The sequence below is a fragment of the Exserohilum turcica genome, assembly GCF_000359705.1.
Source record: "Exserohilum turcica Et28A unplaced genomic scaffold SETTUscaffold_23, whole genome shotgun sequence".
Taxonomy (NCBI): domain Eukaryota; kingdom Fungi; phylum Ascomycota; class Dothideomycetes; order Pleosporales; family Pleosporaceae; genus Exserohilum; species Exserohilum turcicum.
Window position 1 is genome coordinate 413,676 of NW_007360059.1, and position 24,412 is coordinate 438,087.

The 24,412-nt window shown below is 47.8% G+C and overlaps 12 protein-coding genes across 12 annotated transcripts; 6 read left to right on the plus strand and 6 right to left on the minus strand.

Annotated features, from left to right (window-relative positions):
* Positions 1-178: 178 nt before the first annotated feature.
* SETTUDRAFT_169524 (uncharacterized protein) lies at positions 179-3,058 on the plus strand (the record flags this gene model as incomplete). The annotated part of the gene is made up of 2 exons (XM_008028317.1): positions 179-2,646; positions 2,703-3,058. Coding segments are annotated over exons 1-2 (2,407 nt in total), but the record flags the coding sequence as incomplete, so codon positions are not given.
* A 2,286-nt stretch (positions 3,059-5,344) lies between these two features.
* Positions 5,345-7,077, minus strand: SETTUDRAFT_39981 (uncharacterized protein; the record flags this gene model as incomplete). Its single annotated transcript, XM_008028229.1, has 6 exons — positions 5,345-5,511; positions 5,572-5,859; positions 5,910-6,043; positions 6,102-6,711; positions 6,758-6,968; positions 7,003-7,077. The coding sequence occupies 6 exons, from the start codon at positions 7,075-7,077 to the stop codon at positions 5,345-5,347; spliced, it is 1,485 nt and encodes a 494-aa protein (XP_008026420.1).
* A 690-nt stretch (positions 7,078-7,767) lies between these two features.
* SETTUDRAFT_151740 (glycosyltransferase family 90 protein) lies at positions 7,768-9,282 on the minus strand (the record flags this gene model as incomplete). Its single annotated transcript, XM_008028318.1, has 1 exon — positions 7,768-9,282. The coding sequence occupies one exon, from the start codon at positions 9,280-9,282 to the stop codon at positions 7,792-7,794; it is 1,491 nt and encodes a 496-aa protein (XP_008026509.1). The 3' UTR covers positions 7,768-7,791.
* Positions 9,283-10,613: 1,331 nt separating this feature from the next.
* Positions 10,614-11,260, plus strand: SETTUDRAFT_169527 (uncharacterized protein). Its single transcript, XM_008028319.1, has one exon. The coding sequence runs from the start codon at positions 10,623-10,625 to the stop codon at positions 11,130-11,132; it is 510 nt and encodes a 169-aa protein (XP_008026510.1). The 5' UTR covers positions 10,614-10,622; the 3' UTR covers positions 11,133-11,260.
* Positions 11,261-11,760: 500 nt separating this feature from the next.
* On the plus strand, positions 11,761-12,672 carry SETTUDRAFT_161662 (uncharacterized protein; the record flags this gene model as incomplete). Its single annotated transcript, XM_008028320.1, has 1 exon — positions 11,761-12,672. One exon carries the CDS (start codon positions 11,761-11,763, stop codon positions 12,670-12,672), a length of 912 nt encoding a protein of 303 aa, XP_008026511.1.
* Positions 12,673-12,863: 191 nt separating this feature from the next.
* Positions 12,864-14,336, minus strand: SETTUDRAFT_184911 (glycoside hydrolase family 76 protein; the record flags this gene model as incomplete). Its single annotated transcript, XM_008028321.1, has 3 exons — positions 12,864-13,439; positions 13,501-14,204; positions 14,255-14,336. The coding sequence occupies 3 exons, from the start codon at positions 14,334-14,336 to the stop codon at positions 12,996-12,998; spliced, it is 1,230 nt and encodes a 409-aa protein (XP_008026512.1). The 3' UTR covers positions 12,864-12,995.
* Positions 14,337-15,575: 1,239 nt separating this feature from the next.
* Positions 15,576-16,515, minus strand: SETTUDRAFT_161664 (uncharacterized protein; the record flags this gene model as incomplete). Its single annotated transcript, XM_008028322.1, has 3 exons — positions 15,576-15,794; positions 15,855-16,172; positions 16,225-16,515. The coding sequence occupies 3 exons, from the start codon at positions 16,513-16,515 to the stop codon at positions 15,576-15,578; spliced, it is 828 nt and encodes a 275-aa protein (XP_008026513.1).
* Positions 16,516-17,382: 867 nt separating this feature from the next.
* SETTUDRAFT_169530 (uncharacterized protein) lies at positions 17,383-18,364 on the plus strand. The gene is made up of 2 exons (XM_008028323.1): positions 17,383-17,500; positions 17,567-18,364. The coding sequence occupies exons 1-2, from the start codon at positions 17,485-17,487 to the stop codon at positions 18,103-18,105; spliced, it is 555 nt and encodes a 184-aa protein (XP_008026514.1). The 5' UTR covers positions 17,383-17,484; the 3' UTR covers positions 18,106-18,364.
* A 709-nt stretch (positions 18,365-19,073) lies between these two features.
* On the minus strand, positions 19,074-19,406 carry SETTUDRAFT_39987 (uncharacterized protein; the record flags this gene model as incomplete). The annotated part of the gene is made up of 1 exon (XM_008028230.1): positions 19,074-19,406. One exon carries the CDS (start codon positions 19,404-19,406, stop codon positions 19,074-19,076), a length of 333 nt encoding a protein of 110 aa, XP_008026421.1.
* A 311-nt stretch (positions 19,407-19,717) lies between these two features.
* Positions 19,718-21,496, minus strand: SETTUDRAFT_47758 (uncharacterized protein). Its single transcript, XM_008028234.1, has 3 exons — positions 21,024-21,496; positions 20,554-20,973; positions 19,718-20,503 (listed from the first exon to the last, which is right to left on the minus strand). Exons 1-3 carry the CDS (start codon positions 21,210-21,212, stop codon positions 19,769-19,771), a joined length of 1,344 nt encoding a protein of 447 aa, XP_008026425.1. The 5' UTR covers positions 21,213-21,496; the 3' UTR covers positions 19,718-19,768.
* Positions 21,497-21,705: 209 nt separating this feature from the next.
* Positions 21,706-22,197, plus strand: SETTUDRAFT_161667 (uncharacterized protein; the record flags this gene model as incomplete). Its single annotated transcript, XM_008028324.1, has 1 exon — positions 21,706-22,197. The coding sequence occupies one exon, from the start codon at positions 21,706-21,708 to the stop codon at positions 22,195-22,197; it is 492 nt and encodes a 163-aa protein (XP_008026515.1).
* A 1,167-nt stretch (positions 22,198-23,364) lies between these two features.
* SETTUDRAFT_184914 (uncharacterized protein) lies at positions 23,365-24,360 on the plus strand (the record flags this gene model as incomplete). The annotated part of the gene is made up of 2 exons (XM_008028325.1): positions 23,365-23,523; positions 23,572-24,360. 2 exons carry the CDS (start codon positions 23,365-23,367, stop codon positions 24,253-24,255), a joined length of 843 nt encoding a protein of 280 aa, XP_008026516.1. The 3' UTR covers positions 24,256-24,360.
* Between the last annotated feature and the right edge of the window lie 52 nt (positions 24,361-24,412).

The window sequence follows — 24,412 nt, forward strand, 5'->3', positions numbered from 1 at the left end:
TCCGTCCTGTATTAGTACAGGCTAGGCAACATCAACGGGCTTTGGGTCTCTGCTATCCTGCTAAGCTTGCAGCGCCAAGGACGCGTTCAACATGGCCACAGCCTTGCGGCTGACGTTCTGCATGCGCATGAAGCCACAGCTGCTCCGCCTGAGACCTCGTGCGATGCCGTCGCCATCCCAAGAAAACAACACAGCGCGCTCGGCTCAGCTCTCACAGTTAGCAACGCTGTTCTATTATTGAGCCATCTAGAGCTGTGCGGCTATCGATTGCCCTCCTCTTACGCCGACCTCTACAGCGCACGGCACGGCCATCACGCCCTCGTCCGACTAGGCTGCCACATCAAACTTCTCGCGTCTCGTTTCCACCGCGCGTTCACCATGCACCCACCTAAGTTGATGCGTCTTCTAAGGTACGAAGACGATGGTCGCCTTACTATCACCAGCTTCGACGATAACGCGATACCCCAATATGCGATACTTTCACACACCTGGGGGGCAGATGCAGAGGAGGTGACTTTCGCGGACCTTGCAGAAGGCGGCGGCATGCACAAGCCTGGCTACAAGAAGATTCGCTTCTGTGGAGAGCAGGCACAGCAAGATGGTCTGCAGTACTTCTGGGTCGACACATGCTGCATCGACAAGTCGGACAAGGCTGAGCTCTCTTCAGCTATCCAGTCTATGTTCCGCTGGTACCAGAACGCGACGAAGTGCTACGTATACCTATCAGACGTGTCAACAAAGAAGAAGAAATTTGATGATATGATTCCCCAGTTCACTTGGGAGTCAGCCTTCAGGTCAAGTCGATGGTTCACGCGCGGCTGGACACTTCAAGAGCTCCTCGCACCAAACGTGGTGGAGTTTTTCTCTCAAGAGTGGGAGAGGCTTGGTGATAAGATATCGCTGAGGTTATTAATCAAGAAGATCACTGGTATTCCATGCGAAGCGCTCGACGGAACTCCTCTTTCCCAGTTCAGTGTTGACGAGCGGCTGCGCTGGAAAGGCGATAGGCAGACCAAGCGTGAAGAAGACGCATGGTACTCATTGTTAGGCATTTTTGATGTCGAGATAGCGCCAGCTTACAGCGAAGGGGCAGCTAACGCATTCAGACGTCTAAAGGACGAGATTGATAAGCTCCAGATATGCATTCGAGACATACGCTACACAGATCCGTCCGATGACAAGAAGCGCATTGAGGATACAAAGGGCGGACTGCTAGCAGACTCCTACCGCTGGGTTCTCGACAACACCACTTTCCAGCAATGGTACCAGGAGCCCAACAGTCGACTGCTATGGGTAAAAGGCGATCCCGGTAAAGGCAAGACGATGCTGCTCTGCGGCGTCATCAATGAGCTGCAGGGTTCGATGCCCCAAAGTGCCCTACTGTCATACTTCTTCTGCCAAGCGACCGACGCGCGCATTAACAGCGCTACGGCCGTGCTTCGAGGGCTGTTGCATATGCTTCTAACTCAGCAACCATCGCTTGCATCGCATGTCCGTAAGAAGTACGACCACGCTAGCAAAGCCATCTTCGAAGACGCGAATGCCTGGGTAGTCTTAGTAGAGATCTTCGAGGCTGTGCTCCACGATCCAGGCCTAAGGACGACATACCTAATCATTGACGCGCTAGATGAATGCGTCACTGGTCTGCCAAAACTGTTGGAGTTTGTCGCCAAGCAGTCATCTGCGTCTTCTCTCGTCAAGTGGATTGTTTCTAGCCGTAACTGGCCTGACATTGAAGCACAGCTAGAGCGGGCAGGACATAAAGCTAAGCTAAGCCTTGAGCTGAACGCGCAGTCGGTTGCGGCTGCGGTTGACGTCTTCATACAGCGAAAGGTGGATCAGCTAGCGCAGGAAAAGCGATACAAGACTGAAGTTCGACATAGTGTGCTCCAGCATCTTAGGTCAAACGCTAACGATACCTTCCTCTGGGTAGCGTTAGTGTGCCAGGACCTCAAAACAACGCCAAAGTGGAACGTGCTAAAGAAGCTAGCCCTATTCCCGCCCGGGCTAGACTCTTTGTACAAGCGGATGATAGACCAGATAAGCGAGTCTGACAGCGCCGAGATTTGCCTGCAGGTGCTGGCTTCGACTGCGATCCTATATCGACCCGTTTCGGTCTCTGAACTCGTTGCGCTCGTGGAGCAGCTTGAGGACTTGGACGACCCGGAGTCGGTGCGGGAGGTTATTGGCTTCTGTGGGTCGTTTCTTACCTTGCGAGAAGACATAGTCTACTTTGTGCATCAGTCGGCAAAGGACTTCCTCTTTGAAAAGGCTTATAATGAAGCCTTTCCAGACGGAAGCGAAAGTATTCATCGGATGATCCTCTTAAGGTCGCTAGGGATTCTATCTAGGACATTGCACAGAGACATGTACAGCTTAGAAGCGCCAGGATATCCTATTGAGAACGTCAAACCGCCTAAGGTAGACCCGTTAGTAGTGTCACGGTACCCGTGCATCTACTGGATCGACCACCTGTGCGACTCAAAGCCCGCGTCTTTGGAAAATAGGGTGGATGAGGTGCAAATTCTAAGCGTAGTCGAAGAGTTTCTTAGAGGGAAGTATCTCTACTGGCTAGAAGGGCTTAGTCTGTGTAAGAGTATAGGGAAAGGCGTGGTCTCGATGGAGAAGCTATGGTCACTAGTGCAAGTACGTCGCACAAAATATATATGTCTTTAGTTTAGCCTTAATACTAACGCTAGTAGGAGATATATAAACAAGGGAGACTTGCTCAGCTTGTGCAAGACACATGGCGGTTTATTATGTATCACAAAGGAGCAATTGAGGGTTACCCTCTTCAGACCTATACATCCGCACTCATGTTTAGCCCTACAGGTAGTCTGATCAGACAGCTATTCCAGCACGAAGAGCCAAAAGCAATCAGTATCAGGCCAACTCTAAGTGAAGGATGGAGCGCGTGTGTGCAGACGCTCGAGGGCCATAGTGGTCCTATTAACTCGGTGGCCTTCTCGCACGACTCGACCCGGCTGGCGTCAGCGTCCTTCGACAGCACGGTCAAGATCTGGGATGCGAGCAGCGGCGCGTGTGTGCAGACGCTCGAGGGCCATAGTCAATCTGTCACCTCAGTGGCCTTCTCGCACGACTCGACCCGGCTGGCGTCAGCGTCCTACGATCACACCGCCAAGATCTGGGATGCGAGCAGCGGCGCGTGTGTGCAGACGCTCGAGGGCCATAGCAGTGAGGTCCACTGGGTGGTCTTCTCGCATGACTCGACGCGGCTGGTGTCAGCGTCTGGGGACAAGACCGTCAAGATCTGGGATGCGAGCAGCGGCGCGTGTGTGCAGACACTCGACACCAAACTTCTCGGCAGTTTCTCCTTTGATCCCACTTTCGCTTACCTCTATACCAAAATAGGCACTATTGATATTCAGAGCTCAGACACTTCTATCAGGACGGATATCGCAGAACCTGCGCGCCCCTTATACCTAGGCACTAGCTTTAGCTCAGACCGTACATGGATTCAGCATACTGGCAACAACATGCTATGGGTACCGTCAGAGTATCGACCATCGCAATTCTGTGTGAGTGGGACTATGGTTGGTGTAGGTATCGGGTCTGGAAGAGTGTGGATTTGTAGTATAGACCTTTGAATTAGGTTAGTTATATGTATTCGTTGCAATAACGCGAATATGTGTTCTACTTTCCTTTCTATCTTTCTCTTTAATACTCTTTATAATAAAAAGGGACGGGGATGCATATAAATATGTAGTCTTTGTATCAGCGTGTTACAAGTAACGAGAAGGATTGTCTCCTTGACGCAGGGTGACGGGGTTGAAGGCCAACCACGTCCACGTCAGAAGGTGATAGGCATTGCGGGGCTTGAAGTCACGTGATGCGCTCTCCCGCCAAGAGCCGTTCTCCCGCCAAGGAAGGGATAACCGGCAAGGACAGGAGAATGCGTTCTCCCACGTCTCCCATCAGACGATGCCTCGGAGGGAGAACGAGGATAACGGGGACCAAGGCAATGGGTATAAGAATGGGTTGGATTTCATTTATTACACTCGTTGTGGTCAACTCTCATAAGTTCTTCTCTTACACAGATTGATACTTAGTTATTCTATCTCACAATAGAATCGGTTTGTCTTACCAACGGTTAACTCCTATAACTCTTTTCCATACGATCGCCAGACAACTACCGCACGATTTACTTCATCAAACCGTCTTGCCCTAACCCGGATCGAGACTAGGCAAGTATTCCCCTACCCTGTGTAGTGTAACGGCGCAGGCAAGACTGGTCGGATCAGTATCGGCAGTAGTATCACTCAGAGGCATATGGGAGTGCGTGGGATAGCAGAAAAGCCTTGATTCGATAGACACCTATAGGCCTGGTACGAAAGGATATCAAAAATCTACAGAACAGCTATTGTGAGACGTCGTGCACTTATACTAGCCGAGTCGGATCAGTGTCGGGTCCGACTCGGATTAGAATCAGATCAACACTAGTTCGTAGGGCCAGATGGCTACCGAGTTGGTTCTGGTAACGTGTCGTTACATGTAGACCCCGTGTAACACAGCGCCTAGAAGCTTCTAGGGCTATTAGATAGAGTAGCTGTTGTTATGTCATGTCGTTAGATGAATCTAGGATAGTTCTTGCTGTTTCTTACTTGTAGGTACGATGCAAGTACTCCGTAGATCATGCAAGTTGACTTGCACGCTTCTAGAGGTTGCTAGCATGCGCCACAGCTATTTTGAGCCCCTAAGTGCTATAGGTATAGCGCCGAATTTGTTACGATATTATACGGCGACATCTGAGCACGCTACTGTACGCTACTGCATGCCAAGTGCTGCTAACAGCGCACGTCCTCTAGGACAAGTTTTGACGATCTTGCTGTCTGCGCGGAGAAACTGCCGGGATGTGCCTATATCACCCTAAGTCGACCTTGCAAGGCTGCAGTCCTGATCTTTGCTACTTTGGCTTCCTTCTTAGCCTACCGAGCTTTTCGTAGACACATACTGTCGCAAACGGACAGGGGAGTCACGGAGGAGAGTCGAAAGACAACACTAACAAAATGAGCGACAGCACGGTTAATAGCGTGCTTTTCGGGATCGGAGACTAACGTGCTAGAAGAACGAGAACTGCAGAATAGATGTGCATTGCACTTGTTTGTATTCGAGAATACAAGGAGCAATCCGAGCGTCCGGAAGAGAAAGCGTCCCGTTACACCGTGCGTCCCGGCACGCTTGGATCGACATTATGCCATTTCTTTCGGATTTTTTAAGGTCTTCTTATGGAGAGCCTGGACCATAAAGGATTTGTAGTTATCGAGTATCTGGATGTCTCATCCATCGACTTACGTCCTGGAGCCCATTGACGGTAGACTTGAAACTAGCTTATACAAACCTTGCATCCCTCCTTGATAGAAATCACGACTCCCATCCTTTGTTTTTCCACACCTACCAGTTCAACTAGCTCTCCTTCAGGGAGATTTATAGATGCAAAACGCTGTAACAAACGCACAATCACATATGCAGCTTCGGTGAGCGCGAAGTCGACTAAAGTACATTATCAGCTCTATCAAATCCCAAAGTGTCTTTTTAGTTCGTAGAACTCACGTCCAAGACATGTCCTAGGACCCCCGTGGAATGGCAGGAAGCCCCATTTCGCATTCGTTGGGTTGCTGTTCATTGGCATTTCTTCGTCCCATCTCTCAGGGCGAAACAGCTCAGCGTCCATTCCGTAGAGATCTGGCCGTCGGTGCATGCAGTATACGCTAAATGACACAGCGCTTCCTTTGGGTATGAGGACTGGCGATTTCCTGTCTGGCCCTCCGCCTATTGGGAGAACTGTGGTTCGCGTTGCGGTGCGCGTATTTACAGGAACAGATGGATAAAGTCGTAAAGCTTGGCAAGTTAGTACCTTGAGGGAACTCAGTTAAGAGAACATTGCTTACTCTCTTTGAGCACATTATTCAAATATGGCATCCTTCTAAGATTGTCTCGGTTCAGTGAACTGACCGTTGTGCATGATGAAGCGATTTCTGCACGTAACTTGTCCATAACTTTTGGGTGGCGGATAAGCAGAAAGCTGTTGCAGCTCAAATGTTAGTGTCAGGATAAACGGAATGCGTTGCATAACGACTCACAACGTCCAGGAAAGAAGACAGGCGGTCGTGTCTCTACCAGCAGCCAAGAGGTTGATTATCTGACCTCTAAGTGCATTTCGGTCCGATGTGCTCTTTGCTACAGTATCTAAGAACACATGTCTCCCCGAGTTTCCATTTGCAAAGCGCTCAGAGGAAAGATTACGATCAATGATCTGATCGGCAAACTTGTGCACGTCGTGACAGGCCTGTCGGAATTCTCTTCCGTCGACGAGCCAATAGAGACCAGGGAGTCGAAACCTCTTCATCACCCACTGTTGAGCGCTGTTGAAAGCGTTGGCAAACGTTTCCTCTTCAATCGCTTCTGGCGTGACTAAGCTTCGAACAGACTCACCGAACAAGAAAGCAGTCGTTGTGTCGAGTGTTAAGCGAAAGAAAAGAGGTTGCAAATCAACGATTCCGTTGCTTGCTTGGAGGAGACTTATAAGATCGTCTACCGCAGGCTGGAATACCTCGAGATTCTCGTATTGCTTGAATTTCAATTGCGGGCGGAGGATATCGCGAGACTGCTTCCACTCAGATCCCTCTTGGGTGAAGATGCCGTCACCGAACATTGGAAAGGTGATGTTTCGACGAGGACCCATTCCAAAATCTGTATATCATGAGCAGAAACTCATGCTGTGTGTAACTATGCGCACCTTTGAAACTAGTCGAGAAGATTGCCTCAAGATTTGCTGGCTCTATCGTTCCGTACGCTTTAGTACCCAGAAATTTCTGTTCGAGCGTACTACCAGTTTGCCTGAAATGGAAGAGGAAGAGTTCCATCAATCGAGACTCTGCATCTGCACGGAAGATTTGCTCAAGTCGATCGATTCCCAAAAATCTCTGATTTTGAAGCCTGGGAGCTGGCTGGCAACCATAGCGTTCACCGATAGTTTCATACTCCTACTCTACTGTCAGAAGCGTTTCCAAGCTGCAACATGGTGAAAATCATACCGCTCGCCTCTTCCTTTGGCATCTATGCTGGACTATGATTCCAACAAATATTACGAACACGGCGAGAATGAGTGTGCTGAACCTCATGTTTGGCTAGATTCCTCGAGATATGAAATCAATCAATCATATAACATACAAGAGGACCCGGCTGGACTATACAATTCTTTTTCATGTATACCTTATATGTAGTTGTTGTTATGCATGAGTATAACCATTGGACGTTCCCGAAGCCGACGTCAAAGAAGTAGCATATGAAACAAAAGCTCCACGAGCTGCACGATACTTACAAACGCAAGCACATACAAGCAAGCAGATGGGGTTGACACCCGCTTGGGAATTGTAAGCTGCTTATTGACGGGTAATCATATCGATGAGGCACAGTTCATACTTACATGAAGAAAGTAGGTCATCATGAACCATATCTGGGACCAAATCTCGATTGTTGGTTAGCAAGCAGACTGCAGGATATTGCTCCAGCAATCGCTGGATGGTGTACATGAGAAACTTTCTCAACTTCTCCTTATGTTCTAGAAAAACCTGTTTCACGATGGAAAGATGAATCGTAGCGCTATTGTTCAACTTTCTGGTGTTTCAGTAGGGTGTATTAGACGTGGGCACAAAAATAAGGTTTCAATGCCAGTTGACCATCAAATTCGGATCGCATAATGATGTTCGTTTCCTATGCACTCACCAATAGGACTAGCAGATGTTTACAGGAGAACAAGCAGTCGTCATCTTAGCCTTCAACCGGTCGTATATGTTCAATGACCCTCGCTAATTCTAACATGAGTCGGTATAGATAAATTGTAAAGTCTTCTTTTCTTAAAACCTTTCCATGCCATTCCCGACCAGCCTCAGCAATCTCTCGTGCCCTCTTCTTTCCATCGTCGTGAGCCGTCATGTATCGCATGATTTCTGGCAGTTCGTCCATAGACAAGCTAATAGGAATGAAATGCACCCACGGCACAAGACGCTCGTCGTGCCATTCACGGAAAACAGATTGCTTGAGAACGACACTTCGTGACTGCAACAAAGTATAAAACCGCCCACTGAACGAGTTGCCGTCGATATCAAACGCGAATTGAGCATGAAACTGCTGGATCTGGGCTTCTCTTTCGCCAACTGTAAAGAACTGATTTTGCTCTTTGCAGTCCACAAGATCACATTGAATGACATCAGTAAATTTGACATCAAATAAGCTGTTGTGATCCTCGATTGCCTGGTAGCTCACCCAGTGCCCGGGCTTGGATTCTCGGAGGTACGTGTAGTTAGTACTGTTCAAAGTCTGTACCAATTTGACGAAGCGTTGGCGGTGGGAATGCCGCCAGCTACCATTCCAACTATAACTGCCGGTCGTACTCCCGGCCCAATAGAGCTTCTTGGCTTTCTGGTCCCATGGAGGGTCCCTCTCATCATCGTAATCTCCTTGATCCATCTTGTCGGCATACCAAGTACTGGGGTACACAATGTCTCCAAAAGAAGTCGGAACTGCTTGAGATAAGATAGGAAGGTGAGTGTTTGTGAGGATCGCCGTCATTGGCGATGAGAAGAAACCATGTGTAAGGGCAAACTCCGGATGCAAGCAGACATCTTTTTCTCTATACCAATCTCGAACCAACGGTATCTTGAAGTCGTAGGTGGTATAGGGTTTCTGACTAAGCGGATCCTGCACGCAAAAGCCAATCGTGTGGTTCCATATTGGAAGGTGGTTTGCTTTGAAAAATCGAGGCTTTGATGCATCACCAGTAGCGATTATCTGCGGCGTCGGAATAATTCGGGGTTCATCCAATAGATTTAACAGAAAATCAACATCTGGGATATCCTGGGATACTTCTTTGAGAAGGTTTCCGAAGTCGTTGGCAATCCAATGATGTCCTTGGGTAAAGTACTGTCCGTTCCGAAAGCCGCATTTTGTTAGGGCAAGATGCTCCAACCCAGACGCATGATCGATGTTCTCATGAAGGCGTCCAGTGTCAACTCTCCAAAGCCGACTCAACCCCTCGTTAATCATGTCGAAATCATCAATCAGAAGCGAGCCCTTTGATTTTGCGTAGGAAAACCATTTGTCAAACCCAGGGGGTGGGTGTTGTGCGTACCTTCTCTGGTACTCAGTCTTAGCAGACTCGAGTGTCTTAGATTGCCGGCCAATGAGACGTTGGAATTCTTCTTGAGCCTCACGGATGAGTATCTCGACAGGGTGATGTGAGCTCTGGCTAGTTCGCCCCATCCAGGGTACAGTTGGTGAGATGGGTAGCCGGGTGCCCAACGTGGTATGTTGTAAAAACAATGCAGCCGCCCATATAGCCAACGCAACTACCGCAAGACGGATCTGAGTTTTCAGCGCGAGTCTCATGTTTTGTTGAAGGATAGGGAAAACGGCAAATGGTACCAGTAATCACTCATGGGTGACCACCTTTTCAAGATTGCATACAGTGAGATGTTCAAGTTACTGATTCCGCGCCAATTCTTTGCTCTACGCCAAATTCTACGGAGTTGATCATTTTTCCATGTATACATAGAATACAAGAATAGCATAAGTGGCAAGCGGGTGGCGCAATACTGAGAACGGAATGCTTACAAAGTGGGCTGCTGAGCACACAAAAGGTACTTTTATCATATCGTTCAGTTGGAAGCTATGCACAGTTACCCAGAGGCTTACTACAGCTTGCTCGGTTGTTCAGTAGTGTCGAAGGGTAATGATTACTAAGCGCATCACGTGATTGCGGGGTGGCTAGGAGGATAGCGGGGCAGCGCTGTAACCTGCGTCTTTCGTCCTGCTGACTAGTCTTGAACGTAATCAAGAGCGTCAGCATTTTGTATCTACAACACAGCAGTGCAGTACCTCAAAACGGTTGTGAAGTTGGAACGGGGAGGCGCCATCTTGCTGAGTTTACTGAAATTCACAGTTGGCTTCTATTTTCTACACAGCCTACATTTCTAAACCAATAGCTCGTCTTTATACTAAGTACTCTTGCTTCTATAAGCTTAGAGAGTGAAGCCAAATTACACTCGAAACCCGGGCCTGCACAGCAGTGACTGGAGTGTTGAGTATATGATTGTAAGACGGATTGTACTTTGCACGCAACCAAACACTCAGGAGCGCTAACTGGTGGGTAAATCTTGCTAGTTAAGGCTCAAGGGTCATTAAATCAACAAGGATCATTGGAGAGGGATCAGCCGATGTTGTTAAGTGGGTGCCGCACTGCTCCCACGCATTCTAATCATGTAAATAGGCGGATTGACAGCCCACGCTCGGCGTTGGGCTTGGAAGCGGATTGAAAGATGGTAAAACTAGTACATAATGGCCGCCATCGGGCCTATGCTTACTCTTGCAACTGATGTAACATACAAACGATCTAGTCACTAGCTTCTGAGTGAGATGGAAAATGTAAGCATCTTATAACTATAACCATATTAGAATTACATAACATCGACATTGACCTAGTCACGTGTTGTAGATTCGTTTGATGCTGCTGACACTAACTGTATTGATGCTATTCATAGAACAATATATATGCATAAGGTTTTAGTCGCCTGAATGGTTATTTCGCTGCCAACGGTTACCTCATGGCGACACACCACTTAATCAGACAGATCAATCGACTAAAGGTACTGGCCCAGCGCAGTACGGACAATGGATACTATAATACAGCGTGGAGTGCGATGCGTAAAGCACAGAAAATCTGGACCCCAGCGCTTGGTATATCCAAGCCTAACTTCTCAAGCGAAGGCTGGCGAAAACTTGACATCGAACGTTTGAATGAGCTAGTGGCACTCGCTCAGCGATACAAGAACAGTGGATTGTGTGATGCAGCCTGGATTGCGATGCGCAAGGCTCAGAAAATATGGACACCAGAGCTTGGTATATCGAAGCCTGACTCCTCTAGCGAAGGCTGGCGCGAGGTTGACATGGAGCAGATAGTTGAGACGACTGCCATCACTGAGGAAAATGAACTTATTGGGTTGGAGAACAGAGCAAGAGTTGCACTGGAGACGGCTCATATCGCCTGGGAAAGACTCCCAGAGCCCAAACCTCCAAGACCACAAATATCGCCAAAAGCTAGGCGCCAATGGTGAAGAGTCCTAAATAGCTGGCAAGAGGGAATTTGGCCAGCTGCAGATTTGTCTACATTTAGCTGTCCCATTTGTATAGAAGATCTGTTAGGAACATGCTATAAGCACAGCGCATGCTGGAAAACATTCCGCCGTTAATTTTCAGAATCATACATGTGTTTGAACAGAAATTGTCCTTTATGTCGCTAGGATTTGTAATCAATTAATCGTGGTTAAAGATGCTGGTTAACTAGAATAACTGACTCTTGACTAATGATCTTAGCTTCTAGTCAGTATGGTGGCTATTATATCTGCGATGCGTCAGGAACTTTCGAGAATTTCTTTCTGAAGACATATTCCCAAGTTCAATTGGGGAGCTAAAACCTTATGTCGACCTGAGATATCGATCAAGGTAACATTGGGAGTCTTCCAGTTTGATATATAACGTGCATCCCTTCGTACCGGAACAACCGGTTTGGCGGAGCACTATTCCTCATGTATGTAGATAAGGGGCAGAAAAATGATTGAAAAAGACTCATAATCTCTGATTGCTTTTACTTGCATGTACCCTACATATCACTATTGCCCAGACAGAAAAATACGCGATGGTGTGGCTGTACATCATCGATACGCTGGCGGCGACATATTTCTTATGGTGTTCATACCCCACACTGACCCTAGAGTGCATCCATATTACGGCAACACTTGGTTACATGAGCTTACAGACCAAGTTCTTACCTACAACCTCGAACACAGCGACAAACAGGATGTGCGTATGATGGAGGATGAAAGTGGCAAATTCCTGACCAAGGGGCTCTATGATTACTCATATCTTCTGTCCAAATGCGCGGAGCAAAACACACCATACATAGCTATTTTTGAAGACGACACGGTCGCTATGGAAGGGTGGTTCCATCGCACAGTCTCCGCAATACGCGAAGCAGAACGTCAGACAGTACTACGACATGCTAGAGAAAATTTTCTCTACGTGCGTCTATTCTATACTGAGACATTCTTGGGCTGGAATTCGGAGTACTGGCCGACATATGTATGCTGGTCGTTTGTCGCAGCGGGTGTCCTTGCAGCTGCCTTATTTTCCTTGCGGAAAACCAGGCCCGCCATAATCCTGTGCTATTCTCTCGGCCCACGATGCACGATCCTTCTATCGTATTTCGCCCTGATAGTAGGAATCCTGTTTTTCTTTGCACTGGGCCGGATGACAGTCCTGCCTATCCCAATTGGCGTAGGTGAGATGGCCAGGTTCGGGTGTTGTAGTCAAGCTCTCGTCTTCCCAAGGAGCAAGGCGCTAGAACTGGTCTCTTATTTCAATGACCGCCGCACTGGCTATATGGATGTCTTGACAGAAGAGTTTGCTGAGCAGAAAAACGAGCTCAGATTCGCCATAACCCCTAGCTTGGTACAGCATGTTGGTAGAGAAAGCAGCAAGTACACGGACCAAGGGCCAATCATCAAACAGGGGATCTGGAACTTTCAATTCGAGCGCTACAACTGGGAAGAGTTGAGAAGGGAACATGAGGCAGCTACAAAGGAATGGCTGAGATAGTTGGTCTATAGGCACATGTGACGACTGGGATACTAGATAGCAAAACGAATTGTCCCAGTGTCGATTACTAGTACTGAAAGCTTGTAACTGACACACACTGCTTCTTCCTCAGTAGCTAGGTATCATGGTGTGGCGAGTCTTACATATGTTCGATTTCTTGCTTGTTATGAGAGCCTCAGTGAGCTTATTCTCGGCGAAAATGTGGTTCATCTCTTTCCGATAGCATCCATGCAGCGCCAGCGACAGCACTCGCCAGCATGACGACTGTGAACACACTGGCACCAATCTTGTCCCCTAGAGTGATACCATCAAGAACAGGAGGTTCAGTAATTAGTGTTATCCAGACCGGCATTCGGGCTACTCAATGACGTCCCTCCGCTGTTGCGTGACACAGGTCCGGTGACAACAGGATAAAGAAGACTCTGTATCACTTCCAAAGCAGCCATTTGCTCGCCAACACCAAAGCTTCTACCATGTTCATTTCCTGCAGCCCAGTAAAGATTGCAAGAGCTCTGACCTGCCTCGTCAGTGCACTGAGCAGCTGCGGCAATAGCGGAAGCCTCGAGTCGTGGGTCAATCGAATCGCGAGTCCAAGGGGCGACCATCGCAGTATAAGCCATCCAGCGAGACAAATACGCCTTGAAAGAACGCTGGTCTATGTTGCATCTACCTCGGTTCTCGCAGCTGATTTCGGTCATGACGTTGTCTCTGAAGAAGATGCTTAGTCCTCCAACTATTCCTTCTAGCCTGGTTCTCCAGATGTCACTCTGAGTCTCGTGGAAAATCAGCGATTGCAAGCACGTTAGTCGCCGTTTGGCTTTCACTCACTGCGTTCCATATTGCCGCAGCGCCAGCCATATGTACTCCGGCGTTGTAGGTCCATTTTTTATGGTCGAAAGTTGTGCAATTCTCCTTGCCGTGGGCACCGTCTAAGAAATAATAGTCGTCTGTTATGAGGCCCACTGCCAGCTCCCACTGCCAGACTTGTTCAGCCCAATCCAGGTATATCTGATCTCCGAGATATTTGTAGAGACGGGCAGCTATGTTAAAGAGGCAACCGTTGGATATAGTATTCTTGTAGCTGTATCCGATGCTAAAAAAGTAAATCTGCCATCTCAATCCTCCTCCACAGATTACCTGGTCCCATCGGTTCCTCTGTGTATTGAACACAGCTTGAGCAAGCGATAACCAGGACGGCTTTCCATTTCCCAAATCTGGTAGTTTGCTCTCTGCCGCGGACATGGCTGTCATTCCCCAGAAGCCTTGGTCGTCATTTCCGAGCGACCTGGACTGGTTCAGAGGCATGAAAGCATCGAATTCTCCAATCTGATGTTCTAAAGCTCTTATGACAACAGCATTGTACTGGTCATCTCCCGTATAATACCAGTAGTTGATGAAGGTATTGAACATGGCACCAGCCTCCCACCAGTGATAGGGTGGTGGGAGGAGACCTGGTATACCACCTTCTCGATCCCCGGTATAGTATTGTCGCAAACCTTTTGAGAGAATCGCAACGACTTCCTTGACGCTATCTGTTTTTTTACTAAGCAAGCTCAACCTTCGCGTACCTGTGATCGTATACCTGGAGAGTGGATGTCGAGATGAATGGCAGTGACAGCGTAGATCAGCAAACTTCCGAGAGAAGAAACTGACAACAACTTCATTTTTGTAGGATTGTAAATTAGATAGGGTTGTGCACAGCTGGTCGCGATTGCTGTTGCGTAGTGCCGGGCTTCGATACCCTTCGGTTTGCTACTAAGCACAAGACTATAATCAGGCTCCGTACAAGTTTTTCTACAGCTATATTATCTCTAAGTAACTTTCAAAGTCACGACAAGTTACAAGCGCTTTCTATAATCTACTAAGTTCCATTCCATCATAGATGCTTGCGAACCCTTGTTACTGTATGTATTGACGTATGCCTAATACTGATAAAGTCTCGCTGTATCCGCTTGGGTAAGCTGATTTCTTGTTAGAACTATATTTTGATTGCTTACAAGACTGGCTATAAATCCTGCAGTCAACATAACGTCCTTTCCTATGTGACTAGAAACTCTGTGAGCCGAGAACGAGTAGTAAGACATAGCGCTGTGGCGGAAATTTGTGAACTGATGTTCTTCTATGTGACGGAAACATTGGTAAGCCGAAAGTAACCAATCAAAGCGCGCAGGGTTAGTATATATCCTGGCACGACGCTGTTTTCAACTAGCTGATTACGGCTCTCCAGGTTTTTCCTGCACGTGAAAGGTTAGTATTTTCGGGTTCCTATTGGCCATTCTCGCCCAGACGGCTTCTCATTATGCAGAAAGCGAATTCACTAACTGTCGCATGCCTCATGAACTCAAGAACCGGAGAACTCTACATCTCTGCAACAAGCTGACGCACCCATAGTGTACCTTGAGCATGGCGTTCTATACAGTTTGCGTCACACGGTAAGCAAGGGTTGCGACTCCATTACGCGAGATATGTACCAGTCACGCCCCAGTGCAATATGTTCACAGGTAACAAAGACAGAGACATGCGTGACATGATAGGAAGGGCATGGCCACTGCTTATCTGCGATGACAGGGATATTGGGCACCCAGAGCTAGTCGATGTAAATAGGGAGCAAGGGTTCATAGAAAACCTTTCATCTGTGTAGAAGGAAGTCGTGATCAGCCTTGAGAAAATTGAAGAGTTCAGGTATTGAATAGGAGTCATGGGAAAACCGACAGTACAAAGAATGACACGAGCATATCATTTATGTTAGTTAGTTAACTATCCCTATCTATTCATCAAGTATGTACAACTTCGCCAAGAAGTAGCTTGATGGTTCTCTGCTGCTCCTCGAGGAACTCTCGAGTGGCACCAATATCAAACTCTAGTCCTTCACGCTGGCGCTCAAAGATCTTGCATCGCTCTTCTCAAAATCTGGCTTTCATGTTATCGAATCGACAGTCGCAGAACCAGTAGTAAAAAGAATTCTGCTTTGTAATGCCGCGAACACCAGCCAGCATCGTTTGATCTGAGATAAACGGCGACTTTGGTCGCCACGATGTCACCATAGTCAAGCGTTCTTTGCCACCGAAAGCTTTCAGTGCCTGATGCTCAATGTATCGGCCTTGCATGATCACAGCAGTTCCCTGTTAGACAGAAGTTAATGCCGCTTATTCGACGAACATAAATGAGAACGAGAAGCTTACCATTGTTGGCCCTCGCACCCTGATAATCTCACCCAAAGCTGTCTTGATGGCAGTTTCCCCTCCAATCATTCGAGTACAGTCGGAAAGCATGGTGATGCGGACGAACGGAGTACTGTCAAAATGCCAGTCGAATGCAGGTGTCTCGTCAGCGCCTGGCTTCGACTTGTCATCCAAGCCAAATGACACATTGATCTGGCTGACGTCGCAGGGGAGACTAGGTACCAGCTCTACACCAGCAATATCAGAAACAATAGCTTGCACCTTCTCGTTGTGCCACGCTTCCCATACAAATGTCGCGTACTTCGGCGCATACATACGCTCCAATCATGTGTTTCGCAAAACTAGAAGAGATCAAGCAGTTGTCCAGGACTTCTAGTGTGAAAGCCTCTACGCGCATTTGGTTGATAGCGTCCTCTGTGAAGAGCGGAAACGGCTCTAATACGGCCACTGGAGAAATTCCATAACCTTCATATCTTATGTCCTTCATCGTCATCACTTTAGGAGCGGTTTTGTAGCTCAGATGTATCGCTGGATCGAATGAATAGCGTTCCTTCAGGATATTTTTCTCTACAAGGCTTTTTGGTAACGGAACACTTGGTCTGGTGACAGTCTTCTGAAGTGGCGCGACTAGCGTAGGTGGACTAGGAATGGATATACTCATATTAAAAGGAGTTGAGTTTAGCTATGTGGTGACAATGTCTCATCATGATTTGCTCAACGGAGAATTGATATTGTCCTTTCATGCCGTGAAAGAGCGCATCTTCCGCATATATATGCACAAATTGTGCTACTCCTATAATGGTAATTCACATGGTTAAAGTAATAAGTCTTTCCAAAACGTGAACGAAAGTTATAGCTTCTCCACCTCCCCAAACTTACTTACCAATCTATTCTAGGGCAAACTTTGCGGAAGACTTATCGAGGCCGCGTTCTATCGACGATAATGCAAGGGTAAAATGTTCGCACGATGGATCTCATCTTTTGCCCATTTCTGGTAAGTGTGAGTATGATACTTAACTCCAGTCTCGACTTTATCAACATTCAAAAGCGACTGTGCTTGACAACAAAAACCGGAAATTCTTTTCTCACGTATACCCAAGTTGTTATTTTACGACAGCATCCGTGGTCTACATCATGTTCGACGTCGTAGTTATTGGAGTAGTTAACTACCTAATCATCAAGATTGTGAATGCCGGCAGTTTCGCCATGTGGAGAAGGAGGCACTGAAAAGCTTTCCATGGCAACAAGAGCCCTGCAATCGTGTCAAGTTGATGACATAGCACCGTAATGTGTATGGTTGTATTATACACCGCGCGAAATCAACTTCAGCCCATAACATGTCTTGCTAGATTGCTTGTCGAAGTGTTGACTACTAGCCCTATCTCGGGTGAGCTGCACTTCTTTTCCGGACAGGTACATTTGAATCGACTTACAGTAGCTGACGCGAGTAGTAGATTCGAAGACACAAGTCAGGGCTACAAAAAGAGCCCGTGTACTGATATATGATACTTTGGCTTCAGTGGTGCCTCTGATTCCTATCCCACACCTTGTACGAAGCCTATCCGTGAATTTCTGGCGTTTGTTGTTGTCTAAACGATAGCCTATTGCGACAAGGCAGGGGAAAGGTTCTATGGCGGAGGCTTTGAGTGAGTTAGCAAGCAGCACTTGAATTCTATCCACGAAACTGCCTATGGAAAGTTAACAACAAAGAGGAATATTACACACATCCCGATATTACTATCCAGAAAACACCAAGACCCTTTCCAAAGGATATAATATCGACAACATGGGGACTTGCCCTCTGACGAGTGTACCCCAATCTCCTACAACACCGATTACGCCAGTGACATCAGAGAGCGCTAAATCTTCATACGGGAAGATCGAGCAAGACACTTTCACCACCGCGAGAATGGCAAAACAGCTCCGTAGGTCGGCTAGATTAGTCGTCTTGGGAAAGGCAACGGTTACGAGCGATGACCAAGTACGAGAGATGCGCGCTGATCGTGACGGAGAGGGGACAGCGTCAGTCGAAAAGGGCCAAGGAAAATTCAATTGCAAACGAAAAGCCAAGGCAGCTGAGGCGGCGATGGCACTGGTTACACCAACGAAAGAGGTCTTGACAAAAACGGTCATTCCCTCAGACACAGACGAAGATTCGATTGACGCTTCGACGCTTATGGACCGTATGCCTTGGTTATTCCAGCTGGAGCCAGGACCAACCTGGGTAGCTCCTATAGCTAGAATGTACTAATCTCTCAAGACGGCGAATCACAAGAGCAATTTATGCTTAGACAAGACTTGGGTGCACACGCGCATATGCAAAGTTACTGTTGAGAGATACGCCAAAGAAAGTGAACTCTTGGAGATGGGACGTGTGCGCTGAACGGATGGAGAAGTTAGTGGAGCAGATTCGTACAGCCACCGCAGACGTGCATGTTTTTCAAGGTTGTGTTTTATAAATTATACCGAGGCTCTTATGCTACTATGTATATTAGAATCCTGACTGTTATTCTATGGAGAACAAACCTTTGATCGATTTTTATGGCCCGCGCTTTTGGTCCGCAGGGGGCTTATTCCTAAGGTTTGGAACAAACCCTTAATTAATGACCTACTGTAACGTAGTTCAGCAGGTAGGAGCAAGGATATCAATATAGTACGAATTGAGACGAATCCTTGAGGTCTACCTTCAGGTTCGGGTGGATGCTATATACTCTAGGCACGAGCCTGGGGGTCCCTCGGCCCGGTAGGTCTCCGATGGGTCCCCGGGTGTGATCCCTATGTTGGAGTATCGTGACACTTACGCTAATCTATCATAGCTTGTAGTTATTATAAGAAGTAGTGTGTTAGATGCACGCAAATTATTTGCACTTTATACCCAAGTTGCAGCTATTTTCTACAATTGAGGATTGAGGTTAACTAAATAAAGTGTAGTTAGTAGGAAGTTGGTATTCGTGGGTGTGGCCTGTGCCCAGTAAGAGTCGCGCTTAGGGCTTAACAAACCCTAACCTAATTTTGCAATTATTTTACAAAAACCAAGATCGTATCTATGGGTAGAGAAAGACGACGTAGAGGCACTAGTCAGGGGTAATTAGAAACACCCTTCCTCCATTATCTCGTTTAGATGCCGTGTGGGGTGTTCATTGCGCTTACTCTACACCCATGTTTTCTTTACGTACTGTGCTTCATGTGCGCAAGGCCGCCTTCCATCTTTTCCAACAATTATGGAAGACTAAATTCACTGTGGGCAGTTGTTTCTACCGAGACGATCCCAGCATGACCAAGAGCCACATCAAAGTCATCTTCCATGCGGGAGCGCTTCCAAGTGGAGAAAGAATGAACGTCTTCTCCGCAGCCGTACTCCATCTTCAAGCTTTTTCCACGTTGTTCGATGAGACTTCTCGTAGTTTTCTGGGTCATCTGCATACCGCCAAAGCCTTCATGCGTCATATGCGCTCTATAGGCGGAGCCTCGGTCAGCAAGACGGCCAAGGTCGTCCTCAATACTGCGATGCACCTGCCCAAGAATTATACATGGTTGAGCCACCCAGAGCATGCATGGTAATTTCCAACGACAACGACGAAGGCAGTTGTGAGTGTTGACGTGGTGAGGCCTGTCGTATTGAGTCCAACGATGCGGGTGACGGATACGACGTATCCTTCGGCGGGCTAATATTTGTTGCTTTCATCTATCTGGTCTTCGGCGTGGTGCTGGTTGGCATCCTTGTACGTTGGCGTGGAAATCGGAACTTTCGTCGTCTGTCAGGATGGTAATCGGACGCGTTTTCTAGAGGCTGGGGATCCTTAACATTGCCGTAGATAGAGGTTTCGTGATAGCAATCCCCACAAGCCTGATTTACCCAATTTGTACTTAGCGCGAGGAAACATCTTGTCTGCTTCTTTGTGTAATCCTAGTGGCTAGATCTCGAGTTTCTCCCGTTTGGCCGATGGCTCTTCGTTCGTCGATGCGCGTCGCAAGACTTTCTCGGGCCGAGCTTCTTCTTGATCTGTGAGGCGTTGAGCCACTTCCATTGCCGTTAGTCGAACTTCAGAATCCCACTCCAAAAGTTCTAGGACCAGATTCCAGAAATCCGGATAGTGCAGCTCAACAGTATTCGTTGCCATAGTGTTCTTGAACTTCTTATAGATTGCAGCATTTCCCAATTGTTGTTGAAACTGCTTGCTTAACAGGAAGTCAACAAGAGTAACACCAAGGCTCCAAACATCCGATGGGAAAGAGAATGGTTGAGTTGATTGTCCATTTTTCACTCTCATGACCTCTGGAGCCAGATAAGTTATTGTTCCTCGGTGATGACGCATGCTTGTCGGATCCGGCTCGCTACATCCAAAGTCAACAATTATAGCATGTACCGGGCTAGTAGAGTGATAAACGATATTGTTGGGCTTGATGTCTCGGTGTAGCATGTTGAGGCTGTGAACATGAGCGAGGCCGGACGCTACCTGGCGCATCGAGTCACGAAGAAAAGTGGCAGAATCAGGAAGAGACTTCCAGGATGTGAGTAACCCCAGTGCTCCAGTGGTTGCTGGTGGCGACATGATGAGGCCCACCGTTGGGCCTTCATCATGACGCCACGTACGTGGATCGGCGGATGAGTCCCAATTGACAACCTTTTCAAGTTTGCAAACGTTTGTCTAAGAAAAAAGGTCTTAGTCACGTTCTTTTGCTGCTCATGGCAACTTACGTGGTTGAGGCGGCCCAGGATTTCAATCTCTTTTCGAAGGTCATTGAATTGCGCAGCAGTACATTTAACCATTTTGACGGCGACCGGCTTCCCATTTGACTTGTCATATCCCAATGACACAGTGCTAGTTGTTCCGTGAAGATTGGCATCGAAGATGCTGTAGCCGTGGTAGTCAATAGTGTTCCTGGATGGTGTTGGTGACAGAAGCATGACGGACTTATCAAGCCCAGTGCTAGCTCGTTTGAGGGCTTCTTGTAGTTCGCGTTGTTGTTGCTTCGGGTTTAAATCTGTGTATACGAGACGATAAGTCAGGTCACCAAGTCCGATGATGGTATCATGCTGTAGAGCGGCCTGATAATCTTGTACATCCTGCTCCTTCCTTTTGGTATCGCGTTGGACGATTTTGCCGTCGATACTGACCTGCAATAGGGATAAGTCGATGGTACACTGATATATCAGCGACAAGTTACCTTTCTGCTATCAGATATAGCCAGTAATACGCCAGTTTGGAGCAGGCGTCGCAGCCTGCAGTGGCGCGAATGGAGAGCATGTTCGTTGGCGAACGGAGCAAGAAGGAAGTCTACAAAATTTTCTGGCTTGTTTGTTCGGGAACTTCCCAGGACCCAGCCTAGGCTTTCGTTTGCAGGCGGAATGGTCATGTTCAGTCGGTAGTAACCACAGTATTCCTGGACGGGTTCATGCTATAGAGGTGGAGTCACACTGGTAAAACTACTTCCAGTAGTGCTATCGTCAAGATACACAACTTCATAGTGAATGAAGCTGCGCACGTGATTCCACTTACTAGCATCACTGTCAAGAAGCCGGACAACCTGACTGAAAAGCGTGCGAGCCGCTGGAGAATGTGGCACCAATCGTGCAAAGTCGCCATTGGACGCTCCGAGATGTACATTGTCCCATGATTGCACATCTGGCTCGGTGTCGCCGTCAGTTTCATCGCCATGTGGGTCCATGAAGTTGAGAAATTAGACAAGTGGTCTCGTTGTAGGGTGCAGGATAGGTTGAAGATGCAAGGTGGGATGATGCGGGCGGAGGTTTCCCAATGAGACTAGCGCTGCCAAGGAAGGACTTCACGGCCATCTGGGCACCGCGTCCTCCATCGGACATTTACGCATGATATCATCAAAACATGACATGGCATCGCCGCCGCGCTCACCAACTATACCAGACCACGTGCTGAGAACCTATGAAGAACAGTACATTACTGGACCTCTCCTCGCTGCACTATTGAAGCTGCAGAATCAGCGGGAGGCGACTGACAACACGGAAGCGCCTTTCAAACGAGTGCCATACAACAAAACCCCTGAACCGAGCTGGGGCCGACAATCTCCGCAACTCACACCAACTCCTTCACCCTCGCCATCGCCGAAGACATCGCATCGCAAACTGCAATCCTTTCCAACTCCACCCGACACGTCACCCCTGCGCAAGGACCCAGCTTCCGCATCACCTAACAAACCCGTCGCCGTACGTCGCCGACCTCGTCACCAGCAAGTTTCGCAAACTCCAAAGCAACCCTTTCACACTATGCTTCGTCGCTCACGAGCCCGCATGGGTCGAGCCCAGGAAAGGCGCTTTTTCGAGCTGGATGCGTCTGGTCGAAGGGCCAGGCGCATTGTTGAATGATGAGCACGGAACAGACAAGTGACAAGATTGAGCCATCACCACGCGTAAGCAGAACATATGGACAGAATGATCGGACGCAACTAGGTACGAGTATTGCTACATCTCTCCAGGATACACGCTGATGATGCATAGTAGCAGTTATCGACGACCTAGACACTCATCCCGCCTCCGCACCGAGACGATCTCGAACAGTTATGTTTTGAGAAGGAATGCCAAAGGTTAGATGTACCACAGGCCTATGCTGAGCGGGTGCTAGTGTGCTTGGTAATGGGAACGCCCACATATGGAGGGCAACATTAGAGTTCTAGAGAACAACAGGAGTAAGATGGCTTGTGATTGAACAGCCAACGTCCCGCTGCCAGCTGCAGAGTGCGGGAAAAAAACATCAGCTCGACCCCTCACGTCCACGCAAGCCTACAAAGGGCTGCTATGGATAAGGTCTTCACATGCTTAGCTTCCGTTTGGTTTTGCAGTCAACCGTAGTTACAGACACAGGTAATTACATACACAAGTAATTAACTACATACAAATCTTAGTACTTTGGATGACGGCTACCTCCAAGCAACTTCGTACCTACGTACCTATGTACCTACCTTAATCAATATGAGGCTGGGCGGTAGGCCTAACTAGTATAAGATGCCCCGTGGTATCGACCCCTGATTCTTCTTAGTCAGGTAATTGTGCATCCTGCCCCAAAAACGCGTTCGTGCAACGCAAATCAGGTGCTGATTCTCCCCTGTTGTAATCTATTTGTAGTGTGGCGCCACCCTCTACTCTACGTGCTTTGGGTCTAGCGTGAATCCACACAATATCGCATGCTCCTGGCAGCAAGATGCGCAGTAAAGCCAACTTTACTGACAAGCACTATTTTTGTCTTGCATTAGTAGTTGTGTTTGGAGCGTAGAGATGGAAAAAAGGGAAAATATTGAAGCCTACTTCTGTCTGGTGGGATGAGGATACGAGGAGGCTGGAAAAAAGACCGTTGGGCGGAGAGGGGTTGACGCGTGACGCGTGCACGGCCGATTTTCAGAAATTTGAACAAGGTTCAGGTAGCGATAACTACCGTACGTCATCGTTGGAGAATGTGGCGCGTTGCGAGCGGGGTCTCAACCGCTCGTAACTAAGCCTTATTTATTGATAAGCTGACAGTCACAAACTCGGGCAGCTATGGCTTATGAAAACTATGTTCGCGACCTCTCGTACTTGACATCTGGTGATCTATCAGATGTGACCCTGAACTTTAGCGACAAGAGCTGGCGCATCCACAAAGCTCTTGTGGTCTGTCACTCCAAATGGTTTCAAAAGGCTCTCACCGGCGGCTTAGTGGTAGGAAATTGTGACCGAAGTATTTTCAAGGCCTAACCTGTATAATAGGAGACAAGCAGTGAAGCAATTACTTTGCAAGATGATCCAGTATACACGAATGCAATTGACTGCATGGTGTCATACATCTACGAGGCTGGATACAATGTCTCTAAATTCGACACTCTAGAACCTCTCCTTCATGCACAGGTTACTATAATCGCCGACAAATACGACTGTGCATCTCTTTGCAAGCTTGCAAAAACGTCATTTGCGAACACGGTCATGACTATCAATCCCAACGACTGGGCCGTAACTGCTGCCTTTGTCTACGACTACACGACAACTGTGCCACCAGCTCATGTGGAGCTAAGGAACTCAGTCATCGCTGCCGTTGCGAGTCGCCATTGCATGTTAAAAGCAACCCTACGAGAGGAGAGGGTACTCGATGTCCTATGTTCAAATGCAGACCTGGCAACAGACCTTCTGCTAGGTGGGCGACATGGACCTAAGGTAGAAGGAGTCTCCGAGCATCATTTCATTTGCGATCATTGCCATTACAGTCATACCGGATCGCGCGATTGCCCGAATATAACGTCTGTCAGTAAAACGGGCAAGCCGGTGTGTCCTAAGTGTAGGAGGAAAACCGGGAACCCAATACATCACACACCGATGGTCAATATATACCCAGCTTTCTCTTGCGCATCATGCGACGGATTCCACACGACAGATCCCGATGATGAGGATTTGGCATGAACGGCAACCATCCGTAAAACATGCACTGCAACACGAATACTTAACATTTCATTAGAGAACTTCCACTCTCAATCTATAATACGAACGAAAGGAGTCCCTTTGTCTGAATTTACTGCGAGTCTTGTCCACTCCACTAAAAACCGCTCTTGCTCTAGAG

Excerpts from the sequence above, each read along its gene's own strand:
- SETTUDRAFT_169527 (XM_008028319.1), top strand. The coding sequence starts at position 10,623 with ATGGCGACACACCACTTAATCAGACAGATCAATCGACTAAAGGTACTG.
- SETTUDRAFT_47758 (XM_008028234.1), bottom strand. The coding sequence starts at position 21,212 with ATGACCATTCCGCCTGCAAACGAAAGCCTAGGCTGGGTCCTGGGAAGT. Across the intron at positions 20,974-21,023 it reads CTATATCTGATAGCAGAAAG|GTCAGTATCGACGGCAAAAT; the intron begins GTAACTTGTCGC and ends TCCCTATTGCAG. Across the intron at positions 20,504-20,553 it reads TCCTGGGCCGCCTCAACCAC|ACAAACGTTTGCAAACTTGA; the intron begins GTAAGTTGCCAT and ends CTTTTTTCTTAG.